Source organism: Balaenoptera musculus, chromosome 11 (assembly GCF_009873245.2).
Source record: "Balaenoptera musculus isolate JJ_BM4_2016_0621 chromosome 11, mBalMus1.pri.v3, whole genome shotgun sequence".
NCBI lineage: Eukaryota > Metazoa > Chordata > Mammalia > Artiodactyla > Balaenopteridae > Balaenoptera > Balaenoptera musculus.
In genome coordinates, this window is record NC_045795.1 from 101865421 (window position 1) to 101893255 (window position 27835).

The following is a 27835-nucleotide window of genomic DNA, read 5'->3' on the forward strand; positions in this document are numbered from 1 at the left end:
GCGTCCACATCTGAGATGCGGGGCGGGGGGGGTGGGGGTTGAGTCCCAATCTGAGTTTTGGCTGGGTTCGAATCCCTCCCGAGAAGGACTGCGTTTTCATCATCAAGTCTTTACCCAAACAAGTGTACTTTTTATTGGGTCTGGCACAGCACGTTGAGCTGAATGCGTTTCCCACCGCTCTCTGAATATTGACGGTGGCAGAGAGCATTTCCAATGAGAATAAGGCGTATTGCTACTGCCCTGTAAATGCGACAGGCAGGGCGCAGGCACAGGCACAGGTGAGGAGGGCCTTCAGGGCATCGCTGGGTGTGGGGAGGGGGGCACCCTCCCCCCTATCCCGTCCCCGCCACCGGTCCCAGCTCCAGCTTCTCCCCCAGCCCCGCCCACCCTTGCCCTTCAGGTTGGCGTTTCCCAGGGACGTAGTAACTAAAGGGTTTTATCCAGACCTCTCTGGTGGAATACCTCTTTCCTTTTCTTCTCCCCACCCCCCATATAGGTGACAAATACGTAAGCTATGAAGCAAAACCAAAGGAATCCTCACGCATCAACCACCCACTTCAAGCAAGGACCGTAACCCGTGTGTGCGCTCCCTCCAGAGATAACCAATATCGCGAATTTCCCCCACCCCCCGCTTTGTAGTTCCACCATGTCCTCGTCGCCCCAGCTGGCGAGAGGGAGGCAAAGTGGAGGCAGCTGGGCCACCGCTTAGGTTCCGGCGCCCAGAGACGCTGCCCCGGCTGGTAATTTACGGCATTTAGGCAACCACTGCAGGTGTTTGAAAGCAGCACGCCGCCGCCGCCCAATCGCGAAGCCGCCCAATCGCGAAACCGCCAAGATTGGCCGCGGCCCCGGCCAGGGCCCGAGGCCGCGCAAGCGCCTTGGCGGCCGGCGGGGCGGCGCAGGTGGGTGGCGTCATCGGGAGGCGCGCTCCCGGGGCGAGTGACTTAAGGCGCTGGGAAAGCGGCGGCGGCGGCGGCGGCGGCGACGACGACGACGACGACGACGACGACGACGACGACGACGAGAGCGACTCGGGACAGCATGAGCGGCTGCGGGCTCTTCTTGCGCTCGGCGGCGGCGGCGCGCTCGTGCCGTGCCCTGGTGGCCTTCACCGCGAGTCGGCGCTCGCTGCGCACCAGTCCACCGAGCCAAGCTTTCGCCAAGGAGCTCTTCCTGGGCAAAATCGAGAAGGTAACGCCGAGCCCCGGCCGGCCATTGCCCTTCCTCCTCGCCTTTGGCCCTTTGCGGGAAGGGCCCGCTCGAGCCTGGTTAGCGTCCCCACACCTGCCTTAGAAACGCACCTGCGGGCGGGCGTGCTAATTAACCCTGTGGCTCTGAGCAGCTATGGTTTTGACCTGTGTTCGAGCTAACGCCTGCCGGGACACCCTGGGAAACCCTAGGCGAGGTGGTCGCTAAGTGATCCTCAACTCAGCACTGCGGCCGCGAACTGGGGGGCCGGGAGGGGGTTTCCTCTCTGTTTCCTAAGCACAGCCCAGGCCATGCCGCTCCTCTCTCTCTTGGCTTCCACGGCCGAGTCTCAACGCCTCACCCCACCTTTCAGGTTCCCCAGAAGCCCGCGGCTCAAAGGTGCCTTCCCGGCCCGTCCCTTCCACGGGTCGCACGACCTGGTGTTACTAAGCACTCACCGGACTCTTATAGTTAGAAGACTTGGATTTGACCTTGACTCTGTGACTTTGAGTCCCAGTTCTTTCAGCCTTAAAACCGAGCTTGCGATGTGTTCTGCGTCTCAGATGTGTTGTAACGAGACGTATATACGTGGAAATGCTTTTTAAACTGTTAAGATGCGGTACAGATTCATGAAGCAGCAGAATGAGTAGTCGGTGCTGGCGTCAACACCTACTAGTCTTGTGACCTTGGGCTCATAACTCCTGTGAAGTGCCTCAGTGCTCTCATACAGAAAACAGGAGTAAAAACAGCCCTCGCCCCCTCCTACAGGTGGCCCGCAAGCCAAAGGAAAAATGTGTGTAAAGTGCTTTGAGCTTGGCTGGAATCTTGGCTGATTCTGTATTACTTTAGGAGTTATTCCCTGGTTTTTCTAGGACATTCTCTAAGGTCGTCAGGCGTTACAGATGCAGACGCTCTGACTGGAGTGGTTTGCCCTGCTAGAAGTACGAAGCTAGGTCTTAAAGTTAGGGAAGCTGTTTCCTCCGGAACCTGGGGCTGTGTGGTGCTCTGTCGTGGGACCCCCGTGGCTCCCAGCAGCTTGGGGAAGAAAGAACACACGTTTTTCTGTTACCGACCAGGGTTCTTGGCCTTCCCCACGCAATAGAAGTTGACCAGAGGCCAGACAAGAAATTCAGGCAAGGCTTTATCGGGGCCTCTGCTGCAGCCGGGGGGAACAAGAACAAACAGCACGTTCCCTTGCTTGCTCAATCCCCGAGGGGGGCAAACTTGTTTCTTATATGGGGTGAGGGTAGGCGTGTGTCCAGGGGTCAGGCCGGAGGGGTGGCTTAGGTGTTTTGTCCACCCCTTAGGTGGTGTTGTGTGCAGGGGGCATGTGGGGTACCCTGTTTTTGCTCCAGGCTCTTCAAAAGTGGCAGTTGGTTGTGGTTTTTTTTGGTCTTTTTGTATCTGTTGGACCCAGAATTTGCCCCAACTGCGCATGCACGCAGTTATTTTTAGTCCCATACAGTTTCTTTGTGTTTTGTCGCTCAAGGAGAGGTTTGTCCAGGTGCAATGATTGTAGCACGGCAGCAAAGAGTCCCGGGTCCCAGCCTGTCTCATTTCATGCTCCTCTTTCTCCAAACCTCTGGCGCCACCTCCCCCATCCTCACTCACCTGTCGGCTTTGCTTCCTGTTTCACTGAGAAAATACACGCAGTCAGGTAAGAACTTATACCACCACCCTTACCCCCTCCTCCCCACACATGTGCCCATGTGGTCTGCGTTCTCTGCATTGATGTGGGGGAACCGTCCACTCCCAGCAAAGGCCAACTATACCCCAAGCTTTCTCAGCTACTCAAGGACGTTGATTCCTTCTTGGCTCCTTGACAAGTCTAAGCATTAGACAACATTTCCAGCCAGCTCAGTCGGAGTTGAAGTTTTCTAAGGCTCAGTCTGTGGGCTTCTCTTTTCATCTACAAGCATTCCTCTGATAATCTAATTCAGTATCATGCTGTCAGTATCCGGAAGATGCACATTTATTTCTCCAGCTGAGATTTCTCCCCTGAACTCCATACTCTTTATATCTGCCTTTCTACTCAGAAGCTACACTTGGATGTTACTAGGCATCGCCAGTGTAGCCCACCCAAAGCTGAGCTCCTGGTCTCTCCACCCACTCCTGTCTTTCCTCCCGCTCTTCTTATCGGAGAGGGTGGTGACTCTGCCGCACGTGTTCAGGTCGAATACCTGGAGTCACCTTTGACACCTCCTGTTCTCATAGTCCACATCTAATCCGACAGCAAATCCCGTTTTCTCTACGTTCAGGTTCTCTTTAGAATCTGACAGCTTCTAAGCACTTCCACCGGTACCTCCCTGGTTCAGGCAGACATCGTCTCTCTCAGCGTTGTTGGGGTTTGAGCAGCAACGTGGTATCCCAGATGCTTAGAATCTCGGAATAGAAGGAGACCTTCATGATCACGCAGGCCGGCAGTTGTCCCCCTGCCCTCAGTTGGACCCAGGCTGTTCCTGAGAGCACCCCCAGGGCTGCTGCAGGGACCAGTGGGGGAGTCAAGTGGGAGGGATCTGGGTGACTTTTCTCCCCGTTCACAGCCTCAGCCAGAGCAGCTTGGCTTGCATCTGTTTTGCATATTTGGTTTCTGCTCTGGATTTATTTGAAAAACCGGTTGTACTTTCAAAAATGTGAAAAGTGCTGATGAAATTGAACCCAGCACCCATGAGGCACCCCATTTAGACTCTGAACACTGCCATCAGAGATTTGTTCTCACATGGGCTCGAGATCTGTCTCCTGGGGACAGTTGTCCTTTGGTTGCAGTTGAGGCCACCTGGTTCCCAGGCTGTTCTCTCCTCTCACCTGGCTGCTCGCTGGTACCAGAATCATCTCCCTCTAACACAGCCCTTGCACCAGGCCCAGGTGAGCCCGTTTAGGCCGGCGCAGTGGACGTGGCCTCTACATTCGGCTAAAGAGCCGGCTTTGTTCTAAGCGGCTGCGGGGTGGTGACAGCTCAGCGTAATTTCCTTGTAGACCACCTTAGGGGCAGGGTCGAGGGTGGCCTGGAGGCAGGGATTCCTTTAAGTTTGGGCATGGCACCCACCTGTCACCTGTACAGGTGGCCGGAGAGAAGAAAGTAGATTTGGGAGCCTGTAACTAGAGTGGCTGATTATTTACAGGGCTGGAGAGGAGACAGGACTCCTCTGCTTTGAAGACCTTTCTCAAGACGCTTGGTGAGAGGTGCTGTGAGGAGAGGCGGGGCTCCTGGGGGCGGCTTAGGGCCTGGGACATCACTTCTCAGCAGGTGTCGGTCACATCCAGATACTCGGGTCCCGCTGGCAGCTAACGGGCGGGGGGGGGGTGCGGTGGAGCCCAAAAGCCAGAGGGCACAGCGGGATGATTTTAGGCAGCATATAGCGACGGCCCGGTTGGGAATCCAGCGTCAGTTGGAAGCATTGGCCCCTCCTCTGTCAGTTTGAGGTAGACTTGAAGCGGAGTCACTTTCCAGGCTGTGGGGACAAGAGCAGAGCCAGTACCCAATACAGACAATTGCAGCTATTTCGTGTTCAGGACGCCTCGTCTCCTTTGAGCCTCACGGCTGCCTTCTGAGGCATCACCTGTAGCAGGAGAGAAACTGACCCTGAGAAGGGGTGAGACTTGCCCATCACACATCTAAGAATCGGCAGAGCCAGGGCTGCATTCCGGTTGATCTGGCCCCTCGGCTGGGCCTCCTCTGGTGGCCCTGCTCAGCACACGGAGCAGGGGTCGTGAGGCCGGACGGGCGGGTGCTGGAGCGAGCAGCCAGGTGGGAACCCGGCAAGGTGTCAGACCCGTGACCACAGTACGTTCTTGTCAGTGGCAGCACCTTTGAGCTCACAGGATAACTGAGGTGGATTTCTGCGTTTTGGTAAAGAGCTTGCTCATCCGTTATCTTCCATGGTCCTCACAACGACCTTGAGTAAATATTACCTGCTCATTGTAGGTGAGGAAACGGCAGTGCGGACAGGCGAGGGGATGTGACGAAGGCTGCCCAGTTAGTCAGCTGCAAATCAGGGCCCAGACTGGGCTGTGAAGTGTTAGTCCAGGCTCTCCGCTCCGTGGGCCAAGCTGACCAAAATTAGGAACAGTTTTGGGTCAGGGAGGGGGATGAACCAAGGTGCTGGAGTCTAACGCCATTCCTCGTCTTAATTAAGCTCCTTCTGAAGTTTGCTTTCCGGCTCCTTCAGCGAGTAAGGCCCTGCCAGCCAATGTGGAAACTAGCAAGTCTTTCTCCTTCCCTTTCGGTTGATACTGCCACTATGGGAGGTTGCCAAAAATTAAATTTTTACTACATGTTTATCATTTTTAGAAAGAAGTTTTCCCATTTCCAGAAGTTAGCCAAGATGAACTTAATGAAATAAATCAGTTTGTGGGACCTGTAGAAAAATTCTTCACTGAAGAGGGTATGTATGATTTTCTTTATCATTACCAATTTCCATTTTAATGGCAATGCTTTGATATTTATATCAGAAGCAGTGTACATTAATCATGGAGAAATAGTACTATTGACATATTTTGCTTAAAAGATCATTCCAGGGCTTCCCTGGCAGCGCAGTGGTTAAGAATTCTCCTGCTAATGCAGGGGACACGGGTTCGAGCCCTGGTCCGGGAAGATCCCACATGCCGCGGAGCACCTAAGCCCGTGTGCCACAACTGCTGAGCCTGCGCTCTGGAGCCCGTGCTCCACAATAAGGGAAACCACCGCAGTGAGAAGCCCGCACACCGCAACGAAGACCCAGCACAGCCAAAAACAAATAAATAAATAAATCCAACTGCTCTTTAATTATATGATATCTAGTTCAGTGCCTTTTTTTTTTTTTTTTCTGTTGGCTGCATGTGGGATCCAGTTCCCTGACCAGGGATTGAACCCGGGCCCCCTGCATTGGGAGCACAGAGTTTAAGCCACTGGACCACCAGGGAAGTCCTTACTTTAGTGCTTCTTAATGTATCTGTGGTGAAGGACCACTTTAAACATTTCAAACTGTTGCAGACTAACACTTTTGTAAAATACAATAAAAATGAACAATTAGAAAAATGGAATTAAAAAAACATACAAAATACATCGATCATGTGCTGGGTTGTGTGGCAATGTAAAATTGCTGTAAATGTTTCTGAAGGTTTAATTTCGATTTCTGTACTTAGCTTGTTAGGAACCAGGGATGATCTAGGTACCAGACCATAGATAGAGGGCACCAGTGTGGAGTGCAGGGTCCCTCACTCAGGGGTCACTGCCCTTAGCGAGGGCAGTGACCTCTGCCTATGGGAGTCCCTTGGGGGGGTTGAGCGATGACAGATTGACAGCAGTGCTTCCCCACCGCTCAGGACCCCAAGGAGTTTGTTTGTGTGGGTTTTAGCTATCAACTGGTGCCCTTTTACACATTAAAACTGAGGAATTTTTTAAATGCTGTGTTCATTTATTACTTCATTTAAAAATAATAAGCCCATCACATGTTAACATAAACGATGTTCTTTTTCAGTTATTAAACTTTTTAAAAATTTTCTTGGAGTGTAGTTGATTTATAATGTATTAGTTTCAGGTGTACAGCAAAGTGATTCAGTTATACATATATTCATTTTTCAGATTCTTTTATGATATAGGTTATCACAGATTATTTTTTAACAAGATTTTATTTATTTTTTATAAATTTATTTATTTTTGGGCTGCGTTGGGTCTTCGTTGATGCGCATGGGCTTTCTCTAGTTGCGGAGAGCAGGGGCTACTCATTGCGGTGGCTTCTTTTGTTGTGGAGCATGGGCTCTATGCACGCAGGCTTCAGTAGTTGTGGCTCACGGGCTCAGTAGTTGTGGCGCACGGGCTTAGCTGCTCCGCGGCATGTGGGATCTTCCCAGACCAGGGCTCGAACCTGTCTCCCCTGCGTTGGCAGGCAGATTCTTAACCACTGGCCATCAGGGAAGCCCTATAACAGATTATTGTGTAGAGTTTCCTGTGCTATACAGTAGGTCCTTGTTGGTTATCTGTCTTATATATAGTAGTGTGTGTATGTTAATCCCAAGCTCCTGATTTATCCCTCCCTCCCACGTTTCCCCTTTGGTAACCATGAGTTTGTGTTCGACATCTGTAGGTCTGTTTCTGTTTTGTAAGTTGATTTGTATCATTTTTTAAAAATTAGATTCCATATAAGTGATATTTGTCTTTCTCTGTCTGACTTACTAGACTTAGTATGATAATCTCTAGGTCCATCCATGTTGCTGCAAATGGCATTATTTCATTTTTAGTAATATTCCATTGTATATTACTGAGCAATATCCCATTGTATATGGGTAATATTCCATTGTATATGTGTACCACATCTTTTTTAAATTTTATTTATTTATTTATTTATTTATTTATGGCTGTGTTGGGTCTTCGTTTCCGTACGAGGGCTTTCTCTAGTTGTGGCAAGTGGGGGCCACTCTTCATCGCAGCGCGTGGGCCTCTCACTATCGCGGCGTCTCTTGTTGCGGAGCACAGGCTCCAGATGCGCAGGCTCAGCAATTGTGGCTCACGGGCCCAGCTGCTCTGCGGCATGTGGGATCCTCCTAGACCAGGGCTCGAACCTGTGTCCCCTGCACTGGCAGGTAGATTCTCAACCACTGCGCCACCAGGGAAGCCCCATCTCTTTTTAAAAAAATAAATTTATTTATTTATTTATGGCTTCGTTGGGTCTTTGCTGCTGCGCGCGGGCTTTCTCTAGTTGCGGCAAGCGGGGGCTACTCTTCGTTGTGGTGTGCAGGCTTCTCATTGTGGTGGCTTCTCTTGTTGTGGAGCACGGGCTCTAGCCTCACGGGCTTCAGTAGTTGTGGCATGCAGCCTCAGTAGTTGTGGCACAGGGGCTTAGTTGCTCCGCGGCATGTGGGATCTTCCCGGACCAGGGATTGAACCCGTGTCTCCTGCATTGGCAGGCAGATTCTTAACCACTGCACCACCAGGGAAGTCCACCACATCTTTATCCATTCCTCTGTTGTTGGACATTTTGGTTGCTTCCATGTCTTGGCTGTTGTAAATAGTGCTGCAATGAATAAACAGTGTTTTTGATGAAGAGTGGCATTGTTTTACAGTTTTGCAGATTTTTTGGCTTATTGAAAGACAGCTGGATTCTCGTATCTGTTTCTACATTTAATCTGTGATACAAACCACATAGGCCCTGGAAGACTCCACTGTAGGCGCATGAGAGAACTAGGATTAAAAGGCAAAGAGCATCTTTCTTTTATTAAAATAGTTTTCTTCTGTGGACTCCCTGGAAGTCTGGCGGGTGCCCTGGGCACCCTTTTGAGAACTGCTCATCTACAGAGCTATCATGTTTCTAGTTTTAAAAGTTGCTGAGTTGTGTATAAATATGTTTTGTTTCTATTCTATTTTTGTTCTAGTGGTTATCTTACTACTACTATTTTTAGTTCCTTAGTTCCTTGTTCTTCTATTTATACTTACTATCTGGTTTGTCAGGCTTTTTTTTTCTTCCAATTTTTATTGAGGTATAATTAATTTACAATAAATTACACATTTAAAGTGTACAGTTTGATAAATTTTGGCATGTAAACATTACTGCCAAGGAATCATCAACACAATTAATGTAATAAACATACCCATTACCTCTAAAAGTTTTTTTTTCAAAGTTTAACAATTAAAATTTATTATTAAACTTTTTTTTAATTATAGTTCATTTACAAAGTTGTGTCAGTTTCAGGTGTACAGCACAGTGATTCAGATATATATATATATTCTTTTTCAGATTCTTTTCCCTTATAGGTTGTTACAGAATACTCAGTATAGTTCCCTGGGCTATATGGTAGGTTCTTGTTGGTTATCTGTATTGTGTATAGTAGTGTGTATGTGTTAATCCCAACCTCCTAATTTATCCCTCCCCACACCTTTCCCCTTTGGTAGCCATAAGATTGTCTTCTATGTCTGTGAATCTCTTTCTGCTTTGTAAATAAGGTCTTTTTTTTTCCTTTTTTAATTGAAGTGTAGCTGATTTACAATGCTGTGCCCGTCTTTGCTGTATAGCAAAGTGACTCAGCTATACACATATATAGGTTCTTTTTTTTAGTATTCTTTTCCATTATGCTATATCACAGGATATTGAATATAGTTCCCTGTGCTATATGTAGGACCTTGTTCTTTATCCATTCTATATGTAATAGTTTGCATCTACCAACCCCAAACTCCCAGTTCATCTCTACCCCCCACCCCTGCGCTGGGGCAACCACAGGTCTGTTCTCTATGTCTGTGAGTCTGTTTCTGTTTTGTAGATAAGTTCATTTGTGCCATATTTTAGATTCCCCATATAAGCGATATCATACGGTATTTGTCTTTCTTATTCTGACTTACTTCACTTAGTATTATAATCTCTAGTTGCACCCATGTTGCTGCAAATGGCATTATTTCATTCTTTTTTATGGCTGAGTAGTATTCCATTGTATACATGTACCACATCTTGATCCATTCATCTGTCAGTGGAAATTTAGGTTGTTTCCATGTCTTGGCTCTTGTGAATAGTGCTGCTCTGCACATATGGGTGCATGTATCTTTCTGGATTAGAGTTTTGTCTGGATATATTCCCAGGAGTGGGATTGCTGGATCATACGTTAATTCTATTTTTAGTTTTCTGAGGAACCTCCATACTGTTCTCCATAGTGGCTGCACCAATTTACATTCCCACCAACAGTGTAGGAAGGTTCCCTTTTCTCCACACCCTCTCCAGCATTTGTTATTTGTAGACGTTTTAATGATGGCCATTCTGACCAGTGTGAGGTGGTACCTCATTGTAGATTGATTTGCATTTCTCTAATGATTAGAGATGTTGAACATCTTTTCATATGCCTACTGGCCAGCTGTATGTCTTCTTTGAAGAAATGTCTATTTAGGTCTTCTGTCCATTTTTCGCTTGGATTGTTTTTTTGTTGTTGAGTTGTATGAGCTGTTTGTATATTTTGGAGATTAAGCCCTTGTCTGTCCCATCATTTGCAAATATTTTCTCCCATTCCATAGGTTGTCTTTTCGTTTTTTTAATGGTTTCCTTTGCTCTGCAAAGCTTGTAAGTTTGATTAGGTCCTGTTTGTTGATTTTTGGTTTTCTTTCTGTTGCCGTGGGAGACTGACCTAAGAAAACATTGGTAGGATTTATGTCAGAATGTTTTGCCTGTGTTCTCTTCTAGGAGTTCTGTGGTGTCATGTCTTATGTTTAAGTCTTTAAGCCATTTTGAGTTTATTTTTGTGTATGGTGTGAGGTTGTGTTCTAACTTCATTGATTTACATGCAGCTGTCAAACTTTCACAGCACCACTTGCTGAAGGGATGGTCTTTTTCCCATTTTATATTCTTGCCTCCTTTGTCGAAAATTAGTTGACCATAGGTGTCTGGGTTTATTTTTGGGCTTTCTATTCTGTTCCATTGATCCGTATGCCTGTTTTTGTACCAATAACACACTGTTTTGATTACTGTAGCTTTGTTTTGTTTTGTTTTGTCTTAATATTTATTTATTTGGCTGCACCGGGTTTTAGTTACAACACGCAGGATCTTTGTTGTGGTATACGGGATCTTTAGTTGTGGCCTGTGGGATCTTTAGTTGCAGCATGCAGGACTTAGCTGAGGCATGCAAACTCTTAGTTGTGGCATGTGAGATCTAGTTCCCTGACCAGGAATCGAACCCAGGCCCCCTGCATTGGGAGTGTGGAGTCTTAGCCACTGGACCACCAGGGAAGTCCCTGTAGCTTTGTAGTATTGTCTGAAGTCTGGGAGAGTTACGCCTCCTGCTTTTTTTCTTTTTTTTCCCCTTCAGGATTGCTCTGGCAATTCTGGGTCTTTTTTGGGTCCTTATAAATTTTTGGATTATTCTACTTCTGTGAAAAATGTCATGGGTAATTTGATAGGGATCACATTAAATCTGTAGATTGCTTTGGGTAGTATTGCTATTTTAGCAATATTAATTCTTCCAATCCAAGAGTGTGGGATATCTTTCCATTTCTTTGAATCCTCTTTTATTTCCTTTATTAATGTTTTATAGTTCTCAGCGTGTAAGTCTTTCATCTCCTTGGTCAGGTTTATTCCTAGGTGTCTTTTTTTTTTTATTGGTGCAATTTTAAATGGTATTTTTTTTTTTTACATTCCCTTTCTGATATTTCATTGTTAGTGTAAAGGAATGCACCCGATTTCTGAATGTTTATCTTGTATTCTGCTACTTTTCTGAATTCATTTATTAGATCTGGTAGTTTTTGTGTAGAGTCCTTAGGGCCTTCCCAGGGCAAGACCCTTCCCAGTGTGCGGAAACCTTTCCACTTCACAGCTCCCTCCCAGAGGCGCAGGTCCCATCCTGATTCCTTTCTCTCTCTTTTTTTTTTCTTTTTTCCTTTGCTCTACCCAGTTACATGGAGATTTCCTTGCCCTTTTGGAAGTCTGAGGTCTTCTGCCAGTATTCAATAGATGTTCTGTAAGAGTCGTTCCACATGTAGAAACATTTTTTAAAATTTTTAATTCATTTAAATTTAATTTTATTTTTATTTTTGTAGGTTTTTTGAAAATTTTTTATTGTGGTAAAAGGCACATAATAAAATTTAACTATCTTAATGATTTAGAAGTGTGCAGTTCAGTGATACTACATACATTCATATTGTTGTGCCATCACCAGCATTCATTTTCAGAGCTCATTTCATCTTCAGAGCTGAAAACTTGTACCCATTAAACATTACCTGCCATCACCCCTCTTCCCAGTCCCTGGCAACTACCATCCACTTTCTGTACCTAAGGATGTGACTACTCTAGATAGATACCTCCTTGAAGTGGAATCGTACAGTATTGTCTTTTTATAACTGGCTTATTTCACATCTTAGTGTCCTCAAGGTTCACCCATGTTGTAGTGTGTGTCACCATTTCTTTCCTTTTTAAGGCTGAATGGTATTCCATGTATATATCTATATCATAGTTATATATCTATATATCTGTTCACAAATCTATAATATCTATCCAGTGGACTATATATCTGTCACATTTTGCTTACCCACTCGTCTGTTGCTTGACACTTCAGTTGCTTCCACCTTTTGGCTATTATGAATAATGCTTCTGTGAACATGTGTGTACAAATATTTCTTCAAGACCTTGACTTCAATTGTTTTTTTTAATTTATATATAAATTTATTTATTTATTTTTGGCTGCATTGGGTCTTCGTTGCTGTGCACGGGCTTTCCCTAGTTGCAGCGAGCAGGGGCTACTCTTCGTTGCAGTGCACGGGCTTCTTATTGCGGTGGCTTCTCTTGTTGCGGAGCCTGGGCTCTAGGCACGTGGGCTTCAGTAGTTGTGGCACACAGACTCAGTAGTTGTGGCGCACGGGCTTAGTTGCTCCACGGCATGTGGAATTTTCCCAGCCCAGGGCTCGAACCCGTGTCCCCTGCATTGGCAGGTGGATTCTTAACCACTGCACTACCAGGGAAGCCCCGTAGATGTAGTTTTGATGTATCTGTGGGGAGAAGGTGAGCTCCACGTCCTGCTCTTCCACCATCTGGATCCAATCCCTCAAGGTCTTTTGTATCATTTTTTTTTTTAACCCATAAAAGTTTTCTTGTGCCCCTTTCATTCTCTCTCTGTCCCCAGGCAACCACTAATGTGCTTTCTGTCACTGCAGCTTAATTTGCATTTTCTGGAATTTTATTTAAATAGATTCATATGTTATATATGTTTTTGTCCAGCTTTTTTCAGCCTAACTTTGAGTTTCATCCATGTTGTGTGCATCAATACTTTGTTTCTTTTTAATGCTGTATGCATATGCCAAAATTTGTTTATCCATTCACCTATTCATTGACATTTGGTAGGTATCCAGACTTCAGCTATCACAAAGAGGGATGTTGTGAACATTTTTTTGTGAGTCTGGTGTACACATGTGCTTGCATTTCTCTTGGGGAAATACCTAGGAGTGGAGTGTCTGAATCATATGGTAGGTTCATGCTGAAATCTAAGAAAGTGCCAAATGGTTTTCCAAAGTGGTCACCACTTCACATCCCCACTAGTGCATTGGAGTTCCAGTTGCTCCACATTTTTGTCAGCACTTGGTATGGTCAGTCTTTTCAATTCTAGTCATTCTACTGGGTGTGCTATGGTATCTCATTGTGGTTGTAATTTTCATTGCCTTAATGACTAACAAGATGTTGGTCATCTTTTCATGTGCTTATTTGCCATCTGTATGTCTTTTTTTGGTGAAGTGTCTTTCAAATATTTTATGCATTTTTTAGAAACTGGGATTTAAGACTTTTAATTGGTGTATGTTTTACAAAAATTTTCTCCTGGTCTGTGGCTTGACTTTTCATTTTCTTAACAGTGTCTCAAAGAGCAAAAGTTTTTAATGTTGATTCGGTACAAGTTTTTTTCTTTTGTAGTTCATGCTTTTTGTATTGTACATAAAATATCTACGAAACCCAAGGTCATGATGATTTTCGTCTATATCTTCTTTTAGAAGGTTTATATTTTTATCTGTTAATATTTAGATTTATGATCCATTCCCAGGTAATTTTGTTCACGATGTGAGGTAAAGTTTGAGGATTTCTTTTTTGCATGTGGCTATCCAGTCGTTCTAGCAACATTTATTGAAAGGATGATCCTTTCCCTATTTAACTGACTTTGATACTTTTGTCAAAAATCAATTGACCATAAGATTCCCGGAAGATGGCAGAGTATCAAGCACCAGGAATCTGTCTCCCCCCCCAGACAACAATTGCACTGGCAGAATCTGTCTGTTGTAACTGTTGAGGAGCTCTGGAGTCTAGGTGGTGGAGCGGGGGCCGGTGGGGGGGGCCTGGACAAAAATGTGGTTAATTTCAGTTTCGGCTCTGAGCACAGAAGCAGCTACCCACCCCCAGACCCAAAGCAGGCTGCTGTGCACTTGTTCCTGAAGCAGCCTGTACACGGCTTGTGGGAGCCAGAGTGGGCAAAACGGACCCCGTGCAGCAAGTATTAGGGATCTGTGCTGGTTGCTGATTGCTGCTTCTGATCAGAGGTGCAGACAAGGAGGCAGAGGCCATGGTGTTGCAGCTTCTTACAATGTTGCAAGCCCCTCCCCCTCTGGTGGAAGTCACTTCTAGGGGATTTAAAGGGCTAGTGCCTTTTTTCCTCTTCATTTTTGCCTTTTTTTTTTTTTGGCCATGTGGCATGTGGGATCTTAGTTCCCCAACCAAGGATCAAACCTGTGCCCCCTGCAGTGAGTGGGTGGAGTCTTAACTACTGGACTGCCAGGGAAGTCCCTCTTTGTTTTTTCAGGAGCCAGATGGAATACTAGGACCTTCTAAAGCAATCGTATATATGGGCGGCAAATTAGAAAGTCACCATGCATGACCTGGGAAAGGGACAGGCTCAGGAAAGACCTGAAAAGACCTTAAGTTTACACCTCAGGCTGATCCTCGGCATTAGACAAAGCCTACAACAATTAAAAAGCAAAACAAAACCCAAAAGCACAAACAACAAAAATAAAAATCAACATGTGGAATATGAAACCTAAAATCTTCTGCATAGCAAAGGAAATAATCAACAAAATGAAAAGGCATCCTAAGGAATGGGAGAAAATATTTGCAAAGCATATATTGGATAGGGGACTAATATCCAAAATATATAAAGAACTCATGCAACTCAATAGCAAAAAAAAAGATTAAAAAATGGGCAGAGGAACTAAATAGGCATTTTTCTAGAGAAGACATACAAATATCCAACAGATATATGAAAAAAGTGCTCAACATCACTAAACAGGGAAATGCAAATCAAAACCACAATGAGATAACACCTCACACCTGTTAGAATGACTGTCATCAAAAAGACCACAGGTAACAAATGTTGGTAAAGATGTGGCAAAATGGAACCCTTGTGCACTGTTGGTGGGATTGTAAATTTGTCAGCCACTATGGAAAACAGTATGGAGGCTCCTTAAAAAATTAAAATTGAGCTACCATATCCAGTAATTCACTTCTTGGTATATACCCAAAAGAAATGAAAACACTGGGACTTCCCTGATGGCGCAGTGGTTAGGAATCCACCTGCCAGTGCAGGGGACACGGGTTCGATCCCTGGTCCGGGAAGATCCCACATGCTGCGGAGCAGCTAAGCCCGTGCACCACAACTACTGAGCCTGTGTCCTGCAACTACTGAAGCCCGTGTGCCGCAACTACTGAAGCCCACGCGCCTAGAGCCCATACTCTGCAACGAGGGAAGCCACCACAATGAGAAGCCCACGCACCACAACGAAGAGTAGCCTCCGCTCACCACAACTAGAGAAAGTCTGCGTGCAGCAATGAAGACCCAATGCAGCCAAAAATAAATAAATAAATTTTAAAAAATGAAAACACTAACCCAAAGAGATAATATGCACTCCCATGTTTATTGCAGCATTATTCACAATAGCCAAGGTATGGAAACAACCTAAGTGTTCTCCAGTTGTTGAATGGATAAAGAAGATGTAAGATACCAAGATATATGTAAGTAAAATAGAATATTATTCATCCATGAGAAAGGAAGTCCTGCCATTTGCAACAACGTGGATGGACCTTGAGGATACTATGCTTAGTGTAATAAGTCAGAGAAAGACAAGTATTGTGATAATCACTTATATGTAGAATCTAAAAAAGCTGAACTCCTAAAACAGTTGAATATGTGATTACTAGGGGCTGGGGAATGGGGGAATTGGAGAGGTGGTGTTTAAGGGTATACACTTGGAACTAGTAGATAAGTGAGTCCTGGAGATCTAATGTACATTATTGTGATTATAGACAACAGCACTGTACTATAAATATCAAATGTGCTAACAGAATAGATCTTAATTATTACCGCCTCAAAAAGAAATGATAATTATGTGATGTAGTAGAGGTATTAGCTAAGGCTATGGTGGCAATCCTATTGCAATATATAAATGTATCAAATCAACATGTTGTACACCTTGAACTTAGACAATGTTATATGTCAAATATGTTCGATTAAGGAAAAAAGAGCAAACCCTGGAGATTTCCTTGGTGGTCCAGTGGTTAAGACTCTGTGCTTCCACTGCAGGGGCACAGGTTTGATCCCTGGTCGGGGAACTAAGATCCCACATGCCACACAGCACGGCCAAAAAAGAAAAAGGAGCAAACCCTGGGAAGAGGGAAAATCTGATTTCCAAAGTTACCACGTTATTAATTCACATGTCCAGTTTTCAACAGAAGCAGAGCAGAAAAGTATGACCCATACAAAGAAAAAAAAAGAACCAACAAAAAACTCTTCCTGTAAAAGACCTGATGGAGGATCTACTAGACAAAGACTTAAACATAGCCATCTTAAAGATGCTCAACTAGCAAGACATGCGAGAAGTGAAGAATGTGTGAACAAAATGGAAATATCAATAAAGAGGTAGTAAACCTAAAAAGAAACAAAAATGACATTTGGGAGCTGAAAAGTACAGTGACTGAAAGGAAGAGTTCACTTACAGGGGTTCAAAGACAGATTTGAGAAGGCAGAAGAATCAGTGAACTTGCTGATAGGATAATGGGAAATAATCAAGTCTGAAGAACAGGAAAAAAAAAAGATTGAAGAAAAGTGAACCTGAGGGACCTGTGGAACACTGTTTTTTTTTTTTTTTTTAATTAATTAATTTATGGGTGTGTTGGGTCTTCGTTTCTGTGCAAGGGCTTTCTCTAGTTGCAGTGAGCGGGGGCCACTCTTCATCGTGGTGCGCGGGCCTCTCACTGTCGCGGCCTCTCTTGTTGCAGAGCACAGGCTCCAGATGCGCAGGCTCAGTAGTTGTGGCTCACGGACCTAGTTGCTCCACTGCATGTGGGATCTTCCCAGACCAGGACCGTGTCCCCTGCATTGGCAGGCAGATTCTCAGCCACTGCGCCACCAGGGAAGCCCTGGAACACTGTTAAATGCATACATATTGTGGGAGTCCCAGAAAGAGAAGAGAGACTATTTGAAGAAACATTGAAAACTTCTCAAATTTCGTGAAAGACGTGAATATAAACATCCAAGAAGCTAAGCAAACTCCAAATAGGATGAATCATAGAGACCTACACCAAGACACGTTATATAATCACACTGTCAGAAGACAAAGACCAAAAGAGTCTTGAGAGCTGTAAGAGAGAAGCAACAGACAAGGGATCCTCAATAAGATCATCAGTAGATTTCTCATCAGAAACTTTGGAGGCCAGAAAGCATTGGGCCAATATATTCAAAGTGCTAAAAGGAAAAAATTCTCAACCAAGAATGCTATATCTGGCAAACTGTCCTTTACAAGTAAGGGAGAAATTAAGACATTCCCAGATAAAAGCTGAGGAAGTTTGTTACCACTGGCTCTGCCCTACAAGAAATGCTCAGGACACTAGACAGTAACTCAAGTCCATGTAAAGAAACAAAGATCTCATTGAAGGTAAATACATGGGCAGGTGTAAAACCTAGTATTATTGTAACAATGGTTTATAACTGTAGTTTTTGTTTTCTACTTGATTTAAGAGTCTAATATATTTTTTAGAAAAACATCAGTCTAAAAGCTAGTATCACTGTAACTTTGTAACTACATTTTGTTCTCTGTAATAATTTAAGAGACTAAAAATCGTTTGAAACAATTATTTATGTTTTTGGACATGGTGCATAAAGATGTAATTTTGTGACAACAATAAAAGGGTGGATATAGAGCCTATAAAGGAACAGAATTTTAGTATGTTATTGAAGTTAAGCTGGTGTAAATTCACATGAGAGTGTTATAACTTTGAGGTGTTCAATGTGATCCCCATGGTAACTACAAAGAAAATACCTAAATGATATACATGAAAGCAAATGAGAGAGGAATTGAAATGTTTCACTGCAAAAAAAATCAAGTAAAAAGACAGTAATGCAAAAAAATTGATGGACAAAAAAGCTATATAAATAACAAAATGACAGAAGTCTTTCCTTATCACTAATTACTTTAAAAGTAAATAGATTAAGCTCTTCCATCAAAAGTCAGAAGTTGCCAGATTTAAAAGTAATCCAGCTATACCTTGACTACAAGAGATTCAGTTTAGATCCAGAGACACAACCAGGTTAACAGATAAATGGGTAAACAAAACGTATATGCATACAATGGAATATTATTTAACCTTTAAAAGGAGGGAAATTTGGACCAGTGCTACAACATGAACCTTGAGGACATTACGCTAAGGGAAATAAGCTGGTCAGAAAAGGACAAATACTGATTCATTTCACCTGTATGAAGTATTGATACTGAGAGCAGTCAAATCCATAGAGACAGAAAGTAATAGAATGGTGGTTGCCAGGGGGTGGGGGGGAGGAGGAATGGGGAGTTATTGTTTAATGAGGGCAGAGTTAACTGTTTTGAACGGTGAAACGAGTTCTGAAGAATGGGTGGTGGTGATGGTTGCACAGTAATGTGAATGTACTTAATACTACTGAATTGCACACTTAAAACTGGCTGAGACAGTAAATTTTATGTGTATTTTGCCACAATGTAAAAAAACGGAAAAAATCAATCATTTATGTGAGGGTCTGTTTCTGCATCCTCTGCTCTATTTGTCTCTTTTGATGCAAATATCGTGTTGCCTTCTTTACTGAGCTTTGTAATGGGCTTGAAACCAAGTAGTGTTAGTCCTCCAGCCTTGTTCTTTCTGAAGTTGTTTGGCTCCTCTAGGTCCTTTGCATTTGCTTATAAATTTTAGAATCAGCTTTTCAGCTTCAACAAAAAGGCCTTTGTGTGTTATGATTGGGGTTACAATAAATCTGTAAATCAGTGTGAGGGAGAATTGAGATTATAACAATACTGAATTTTCAAATCCACGATCGTGGGATATCTCACCATTTATTTGATTCTTATTTAATTCTCTCAGCAGCATTTTGTGTGTCATGGTCAGTGTATAGACCTTGGACAGTTGTTTTTTTTTTTTTTGGCTGCATTGGGTCTTCGTTGCTGTGTGCAGCCTTTCTCTAGTTGCAGCGAGCAGGTGCTACTCTTCGTTGCAGTGCGTAGGCTTCTCGTTGTGGTGGTTTCACTTGTTGCAGAGCACAGGCTTCAGTACTTGCCGCCTGCTGGCTCAGTAGTTGCGGCATGCAGGCCCCAGAACACGTGGGCTTCAGTAGTTGCAGCACATGGACTTCAGTAGTTGTGGCACGTGGGCTGTAGAGCACAGGCTCAGTAGTTGTGGCGCACAGGCTTAGTTGCTCTGCGGCATGTGGGATCTTCCCGGACCAGGGATCAAACCCGTGTCCCCTGCATTGGCAGGTGGATTCTTAACCACTGTGCCACCAGGGAAGTCCCGACCTTGGACAGATTTTGACAAAAGTTTCTGATGGTTTCTCAACTTATCCTTAATGTTTTTTTGATGGTTTGTAAAATGTATCTGTAAGTATTTAAAGTTCTTTGACATTATCGTAAATGGTATTTTTTAAAATTCCAATTTCTGATTGTTCATTGTTTGTATATAGAAATACAGTTGATTTTTTACACATTATTTTTACAGTGGTATGGAAGTTCACTTTTTTCTGTTTATACTTGTTTCTATTTCTGAAATTTTTCTTCATAATCTATATTTTATTTCATTAATAAAAGAAATTCACACTCATTTAAAGGAGATTTAGGAACTATAAACAAGGTAAAAGAAAAACGTCACCCATTGTGTCATAGTTTTTGTTGAAAATCAATTTTAGTTGAACTTCAGCAGATGTGGGTGTTTTCGTGGGGATTTCTTAATTCAACCTCAGGGTTATTCCCATTAAATTTAATATGTATGTAATATGATAACATTTCATGATGACATTATTTGCTTTAAAAAACTTTAGTTTGAGATAATTGTAGATTCACATGCAGTTGTAAGAAATAATTCAGAGATCAGTTATACCCTTCACCCAATCAGTTTCCCCCAATGCATAGCTTTATGGAATGCGTCTTGCATAACTACAGAACGTTATCACAACAAGGAAATTGACATCAACCTTATTCAGATTTTGCCAGTTGTACGTTTACTGATTGTGTATGTACTTATGTAATTTTGTCATATATATAGATTCATGAGACAAGCACCACAATCATGATACAGAACAGTTACATCACAAGAATCCCTCATGCGTTCCTTTTATAGACATAGCCACTTCTTGCCCTCTCCTCCCCAGCTTCTGGAAACCACTAGTCTGTTCTCCATTTTTATAATTTTGTTATTTCAAAAATGTTGTATTAATGGAACCATACAGTATATAAACTTTGGGATTGGCCTTTTTTACTCAGCATAATTCTCTTGTAAGTTGCCATGTATCAGTGGTTTGTTCTTTTTTATTGTTCGGTAGTTTTCCATGTTACGGGTTAACACAATTTGTTGACTATTCTGGTGTTGAACTACATCTTGGTTGTTTCCAGTTTTGAGGCTCTTACGAATAAAACTTCTGTGTACGTTTGTGTACAAGCTTTGTGTGAACATGTTTTCTTTTCTCTGGGATAAATGCCCAGGAGTGCAGTTGTTGGGTCCTGAGGTAGTTCTGTGTTTAATTATTTTCAAAGTGTTGGCTGTACCATTTTACGTTCTCAATAGCAGTATATGTGATCCAGTTTCTGTGCCTTTTTTGCCAGGATTTGGTGTTGTCACTGGTTTTGTTTTAAAAAAAACTTTAAAAAATTTTGGCCATTCTGATAGATATGGAGTGTTATCTCATTGTGGTTTTAATTTGCATTTCCCTGTTGCCCGATGATGTTGAACATTTTTTCATGGGTTTAGTTGTTCCCTTAATGTAGCCTCTTCAGTGAGTACAGTTGGTTTTTGTATATTGACCTTGTATCCTGCAGCCTTCTTAAGCTCATCTATTAGCTCTTGCAACTTTTTTGATCGATCCCAGAGGGTTTAGTACATAGACAACGTGGTTGGTGATGAGGGCAGTTTCATGTCTTCCTTTCCAGCCTGGCTTCCTTTTCTTTTCTTTGTTTAATTCAATGGCTAACATCTCTAGTATGTTGAATAGGAGTGGTCAGAGCCAACTTCCTTGCCTTGTGCCTGATTTTAAGGAGAAAACATTGTCTTTTACCATTAAGTAGGAGTTAGCTGTACATTTTTTTGGAGTGCCCTGTACCAGGTTAAGGAAGTTTCCCTTTATTTCTAGTTTGTCGTGTTTTCATCATAAATTGTATCAAATTGTGTCCAGTGTTTTTTTCTGCGTCTGTGGAGATGATTATGTTTTTTTATTGTTTATTCTGTTGACCTAGTAAATTACATCGACTGGGTTTTGAACACTGAAGGACACTTACATTCCCAGGATAGTTCCCCTTGGTTGTGATATATTATCCTTTTTTGTATTGTTGGATTCACTCTGGAGGATGTTAAGGGGACGTGACAGCTAAATACAGTTGGGATCCTGGATTGGATCCCAGGAAAGACATAGGGCATTAATGGACAAACTGATGAAATTCAAATTAATTCTGTAACTTAGTAATATTGTATGAATGTCCATTTCTTAATTTTGATAGTTTCCCCATGGTTCTATTAGCTTCTGTTAGGAGAAGCTGGATGAAGAGTATACGGGAACCCTATACTATTTTTGTGACTTTTCTTTAAATCTAAAATTATGTGAAAACAAAAGTTTAAAATAAAAATGAAAAAGTGATTTCTTATGGGCAGCTTAGTTGAATATTGTTTTTTTAATCCAATTTGACAGTCTTTTTTCCTTTTTTATTTTTTTAATAAATTTAATTTTTTTATTTTTGGCTACGTTGGGTCTTCGTTGCTGGGTGCGGGCTTTCTCTAGTTACGGTGAGCGGGGGCTACTCTTCGTTGTGGTATGCGGGCTTCTCATTGCGGTGGCTTCTCTTGTTGCGGAGCATGGGCTCTAGGCGCGTGCACTTCAGTAGTTGTGGCACGTGGGCTCAGTAGTTGTGGCTTGTGGGCTCTAGAGCGCAGGCTCAGTAGTTGTAGCACATGGGCTTCGTTGCTCCACGGCATGTGGGATAGTCCCGGACCAGGGCTCGAACCCGTGTCCCCTGCATTGGCAGGCGGATTCTTAACCACTGTGCTATCAGGGAAGCCCTCCTTTTTTAAATTTATTTTTTGTTGAGGTAATGTTGGTTTGTAACATTGTATGTTTCCTGTGTACAACACTATATTCCTATTTCTGTGTATATTACGCCATACCACCAAAACTTCAGTTTCCATCTGTCACCATACACTTGATCTCCTTTACCCATTTCACCCTCCCCCATTCTGTGCCTTTTAATTGGTTTTTGATATATGATTATTTTAATGTGGTTATTGATATATATATCGCTGGGTTTAATGTTATCATCTAGCTGTTTGTCCCATATTTTCTTTGATCTTTTTCCCTCTTTTCCTGCTTTTTTTGGATTAGTGGAGTATTTTTTATGATTCCATTTTATCTTTTTTGTTGGTTTATTAGTTATGCCTGTTTTGTTTTATAAGTGGTTGCTTTAGAATTTATAGTATGTAAACATATACTATGTCTAATCAAAATCTGCTTTCAGCTAATATTATACCACTTCATGTATGGTGTAAGAACCTTACATATCTGCTTTCCCAGCCCATGTTCTGTTTCATACATGTTATTTCTACATTCTTTATAAACCCTACAATACTCTATTTCCTTCCTTCCTTCCTTCCTTTCTTTCTTTCTTTCTTTCTGTCATAAAATGTACATGGAATAAAATTTACCATTTTATTTATTGACTTCCTCTTGGTACCATCATTCTTCTGTGGGAAGGACTTCTTTTCACGTTTCTTGTGGTGTAGCTTTGCAGGGGTGAGTATCTACAGCTTTTATGTATCTGGAAAGTCTGTTTCATCAGAAAAGAATTCTGTGTTGACAACATTTTTCTTTTAGCAGTCTCTTCTGATTTAACATTGTTTCTGATGAGTCGTCTGCTACCATATTATCTTTGTTTTTTTTCATGTGTGTTTCTTCGTATCTGGCTGCTTTTAAGTAGTTTTAGAGAAATTGATATTAGTGTAGTTTTCTTCACATTTTTCTCAGGGTTCTTTGAACTTCTTGGATCTGTGTGTTCATAGTGTTTATCAACTTTGGTAAATGTTGGTCATTATTTCTTTAAACATTGTTTTATCACCAACCATACCACATTCCCACACTCCTTCCTCCCTGCTCTCCTTTGGAGATTTTATATATATATAAAGCATACACATCTATAAAAAAGATATAGATATATAAAGATATAGATATATATATTTGCTTGAGGTTGTCCCACAACTCACTGATGCTCTGTTGTTGTTTTCTTGTCTTTTTTATTTTGTATAGCTTTTATTATTATGTCTCATGTTCACTAATCTTCTTTTCCCCGGTATTTGGTCTACTGTTAATCTGATCCAGTGTTTTTCATCTTAAACATTGTTTCATCTCTGGAAATTTGATTTGTGTCTTTTTATTTTTCCATGTCTGTCCTTAATATGCTCATATTTTGTTCTACATTTTTGAGCATTTGGAATTTGGCTATAATAACTTTTTAAAATAAATTTACTTATTTATTTATTTTTGGCTGTGTTGAGTCTCCGTTGCTGCGCGTGGGCTTTCTCTAGTTGCAGTGAGTGGGGGCTACTCTTCGTTGTGGTGCATGGGCTTCTCATTGTGGTGGCTTCTCTTGCTGTGGAGCACAGGCTCTAGGCGCGTGGGCTTCAGTAGTTGTGGCATGCAGGCTCAGTAGTTGTGGCGCACAGGCTTAGTTGCTCCGTGGCATGTGGGATCTTCCCAGACCAGGGCTCTAACCCGTGTCCCCTGCATTGGCAGGTGGATTCTCAACCACTGTGCCACCAGGGAAGCGCCTTTAATAACTCATGTAATACCCTTGTCCACTGTCATCTTTGTTATTTCTAGGTCATGTTCAGTTGATTGATTTTTCTTCTTATTATCACTCATATTTTCCTGCTTCTTCGTGTGCCTGGTAGTTTTCTATTGGATGCCAGTCATTGTGTATTTTACATTATTGGTGCTGGGTGTGTGTGTGTGTGTGTGTGTGTGTGTAGTATGGTCTTAAGCTTTGTTCCAGGGCACAATTAAGTTACTTGGAATAGTTTGATCCATTCGAGACTTGCTTTTAAGTGTTGTTAGGAGGAGCAGAGAAACCTGTAGGGCAGTGTTTTTCAACTTTTTTTACTGCTCTCTCTTCCCCCACAGCCTTTTTAGACATCTTTTTACCCTAATCATATCCCTCTGTGAAATTTTAATGCCACAACTATATTATTATCTGTTTATGTATTATACGTGTTGCTGTGCTTTATACATAAAAAAAAATTGTTTTGCTCCCCTTCCTCCAGAACCGTTTTCACCCCCTTGGGGGTGATGTTGCCCTGTTGAGAATGCATGGTCTCGGGCTGATTCTTTGCTACTAGTAACACATGACTCTTCCTCCTTGTATCTAATACCCTGTATTCTAAGGCAGTGAGATAAATCCAGTCCCTGTATCTCCATCTTGCGGGAAGGAAGTCTTCCCAGATCCTGGCAGTTTCTTCAGAGTTGAACATACCCTACCATACAGCCCAGCAACTGCACTCCAAAGTGAAATGAAAACATGTAGTTGCACCAAAACTTGAATATGAATGTTCACAGGATCTTTATTTCTAAGAGCCAAAAACTAGGAACCAACCAAATGTCCTTCAAGGGGTGAATAGATAAACAATTTTATACCCATACAGTAGGTACTGAACAATAAAAAGGAATGAAGTATTTATACCTGCAACAATATGGATGAATTTCAAAATCATTAGGCTAAATTAGGCCAGATCAAAAAAAATGCCTTGTGATTCCATTTATATAAAAACTCAAAAATGCAAACCAATCTATAGCCGAAAAGATTAGTGGTTGCCTGGAGATGGAGGTGGAGGGAAGGATTGATCACAGAGGGACATGAGGAAATTTCGGTGGAAAAGGAAATGCTTTTGTTGATTGTGGGAATGGTTTCATGGGTGAACAGATGTCAGAACTCAAAAAATTATTCTAAATATGTGCAGTTTATTGTGTGCCAATTATATATGTCAATAAAATTGTAAAAGTAAAAAATGAGGGGTTTGGACTCCATTTGGGGAAACTATATTTCTCATTAGTGACCCATATGTGTATAAAAATTTATAAGCGTGATTATGGTTGTTTTTATGATTTATAATAGTGATGAAGTTTAATTTGTTGGCAGTTGATGAAACACTTTTACTTGATTCATATGAAATTGTGCAGTTGCAGAGCTAACGCAGTGATGGTTGAGTTTTGCTGTGATGATTGTGTGTGTTGGTGGTAAACAGACTGACCTGTTCTCAAGAACCTGTGGACTCTGGGGAAAGGGTGTGGTTCTGAACACTGGTGGAGCTGGGTCCAGAAGCTGCCTAGAGTCTGGCTACGTAGCCAAACGTTTTAGGGCAGTGCTGGCAGTTGGGTGTTTATTGTCTAATTTTCTAGAAGGTACAGGTGATAAAAACAAAAGTTCAAGTTTAGTAATAAATGCCTGCAGAAAAGTTTAGGTCTCATAAGTGTATAGTTTCTGCAGTTTTACGCAATGAATACACCCAGATCAAGAAACAGAACATTACCTGGTAGTGGTAATTTTCTGAAATGCAATTCTTGCTGGGCGAATGAGGTAAAACTGAACACATGCTGAATGACCATGGCTAGACAATTTCCAGTTCTGAAGTTTCTGACACTGGGATTGTATAACATACAACAATTGTTCTGTTTACTTCTGTTTGTGTAAACACAGGTTATATTTTGTTTAATCAAAATATTTCCTCTTGGCAGTGGACTCTCAAAAAATCGACCGGGAGGGAAAAATCCCAAATGAAACTTTAGAGAAACTGAAGAGCCTGGGGCTTTTTGGGATGCAAGTCCCAGAAGAATACGGTAAGTAAAGGAAACCACCACCCAACCAGTTTGGCTTTTTTTTTTTTTTTTTTAATCTATTTATTTATTTATTTATTCTTAAAGGAATTCCTTTATCTTTATTATTTATTTATTTATTTATTTATTTATTTTTGGCTGTGTTGGGTCTTCGTTTATGTGCAAGGGCTTTCTCTAGTTGCAGCAAGTGGGGGCCACTCCATCGCGGTGCGCGGGCCTCTCACTATCGCGGCCTCTCTTGTTGCAGAGCACAGGCTCCAGACGCGCAGGCTCAGTAGTTGTGGCTCACGGGCCTAGTTGCTCCGCGGCATGTGGGATCTTCCCAGAACAGGGCTCGAACCCGTGTCCCCTGCATTGGCAGGCAGATTCTCAACCACTGCGCCACCAGGGAAGCCCACCAGTTTGGCTTTTAAGAAAACCCTCTGTATTTGTCCAAAAAAGGGTTCTGTTCCAGAAAGGTGGCCTTTGAAAATGCATGAAGTCCAAGGTCAGGCTGTAAAACCTCCCTTTGTGTGTTAAATCCAGGGTGGCTGGCTGGTGAGTGTGTGGCCTAAGACGCTTTTCAGCAGGACGAGCTATCCAGTTCTGTGCCTTCCTCCTCGGAGGTGGGGAGGGACCCTGCAGGATGTCTGTGCTCTCTGGGTCCCTTGGGTTGGGGAGGAGGGGTGGGTATCATCTCCTGCCAGCTCGGGCCGGTGCAGCGTGGTCTCCACTGTGGAGCCCTGTGATCTCTCTGGCAGAGGAGCTGCCGCAGGCCCGCAAGTGCTTTTGTGTGTAGGGAAGGCCACGCGGTGCGTGCCCAGGGGCCAGGGCCCAGCGGCCAAAGGGGTGGGCGCACGGCTGTGGGGCGCGGGCCGCCTCGGGGCTGGGGCTCTGGCCTCGGGAGCCTTCGAGCAGGCCCGTTGTCCTCTGGGCCGTGCCCGTTGCTGTTGGAGGTTTACAGTGAGAGGCCCTGCCTTCCCCCCAGGATCCCCGCCCGGTGGCTGTGCCCTGTTAGACTGAGCCTGTCGTGCAGCTTGTGTGTCTCCTGCCTGATCTAGGGGTGGTCCTCTCAGTTCTGTGGGAGTAAGGGGACAGGCGCGGAGTGTGTGAGGGAGGAGCAGGGACACAACAGAACCCCTCGCGAGCGCTGGCACGGACGCACGTCCCTGTATTTTCACTCTCGGGATCTTTGGACGAAGACGTGTGGCCTTGACCCTGCACCCCCTGCTCTCTGAGCCCTCCCGCCGAGCCCAGGCTGAGGCGGCTTCCGGCCTCATCAGCACAGGGTCAGGGGTTTGGACCCGAGAGCTGTAGGTAGTGTGTGACATCCGAGTACGTTCTCCCAGCCAGGCCGTGGGTTAGGCCTGCACGGCGGGGCCCGGACGCGGGAGCGGTCCTTGACGTTCTGCCTCCGCCGGGTTTTTATCTGCGGGGCTGAAGTGAGCCCTGCGCCCCCGCACACGCCACCCCACAGCCGAGGGGGGGGGCCCTCGCTGCCTGTGCGGAAAGTCCCACTGGGACCTAGCCTGCGGCTGCTCCAGTCTGAGACAGAATGTGAACATTTACAACAAACGAGTTTGATGCCTCATTTTCTTAATTTAGAGGCATATTTTAATCAGGTTAAATCTTCGTTTATATGTGTGTCTGTCGCAGTGTATTAAGCTGTTAAAGGATGTCTCCTCGTCATCCTGTGAAATCCCTCTCACCGCATTTCCAAATGTAGGAAAGAAGTTAGAGTCTGTGCAGAAAACATGAGCTAATTGCTGCTCCCCCTGGTGGCGGGATGCCGCACAGGCCTCTGGGGGGAGCTACACCTGCAGCCTCTGGGGACCGGGACTGAGCTCTCCCCAGACCTCGAGGCCAGGCCCCGGGGAAC

General features: G+C 43.5%; 1 protein-coding gene across 5 annotated transcripts in view; it reads left to right on the forward strand.

The window, feature by feature from the left end:
• Positions 1-954: 954 nt before the first annotated feature.
• The window catches only part of ACAD9 (acyl-CoA dehydrogenase family member 9), a 57728-nt gene continuing 30847 nt past the window's right edge, over positions 955-27835 (forward strand). For 2 of the 5 annotated variants that reach the window (XR_005021996.1, XM_036870617.1), the window contains exons 1-3: positions 956-1191; positions 5480-5573; positions 25879-25980. Coding sequence is in view for 4 of the 5 variants with exons in the window: in XM_036870617.1 (XP_036726512.1) it covers positions 1042-1191; positions 5480-5573; positions 25879-25980 (346 nt within the window). In the remaining variant the exon portion in view is untranslated. Of the gene's footprint in view, positions 1192-2721; positions 2846-4152; positions 4365-4605; positions 5021-5479; positions 5574-25878; positions 25981-27835 lie in introns of those variants that run through there. The other 3 variants (XM_036870619.1, XM_036870618.1, XM_036870620.1) reach the window with 3 other exon arrangements.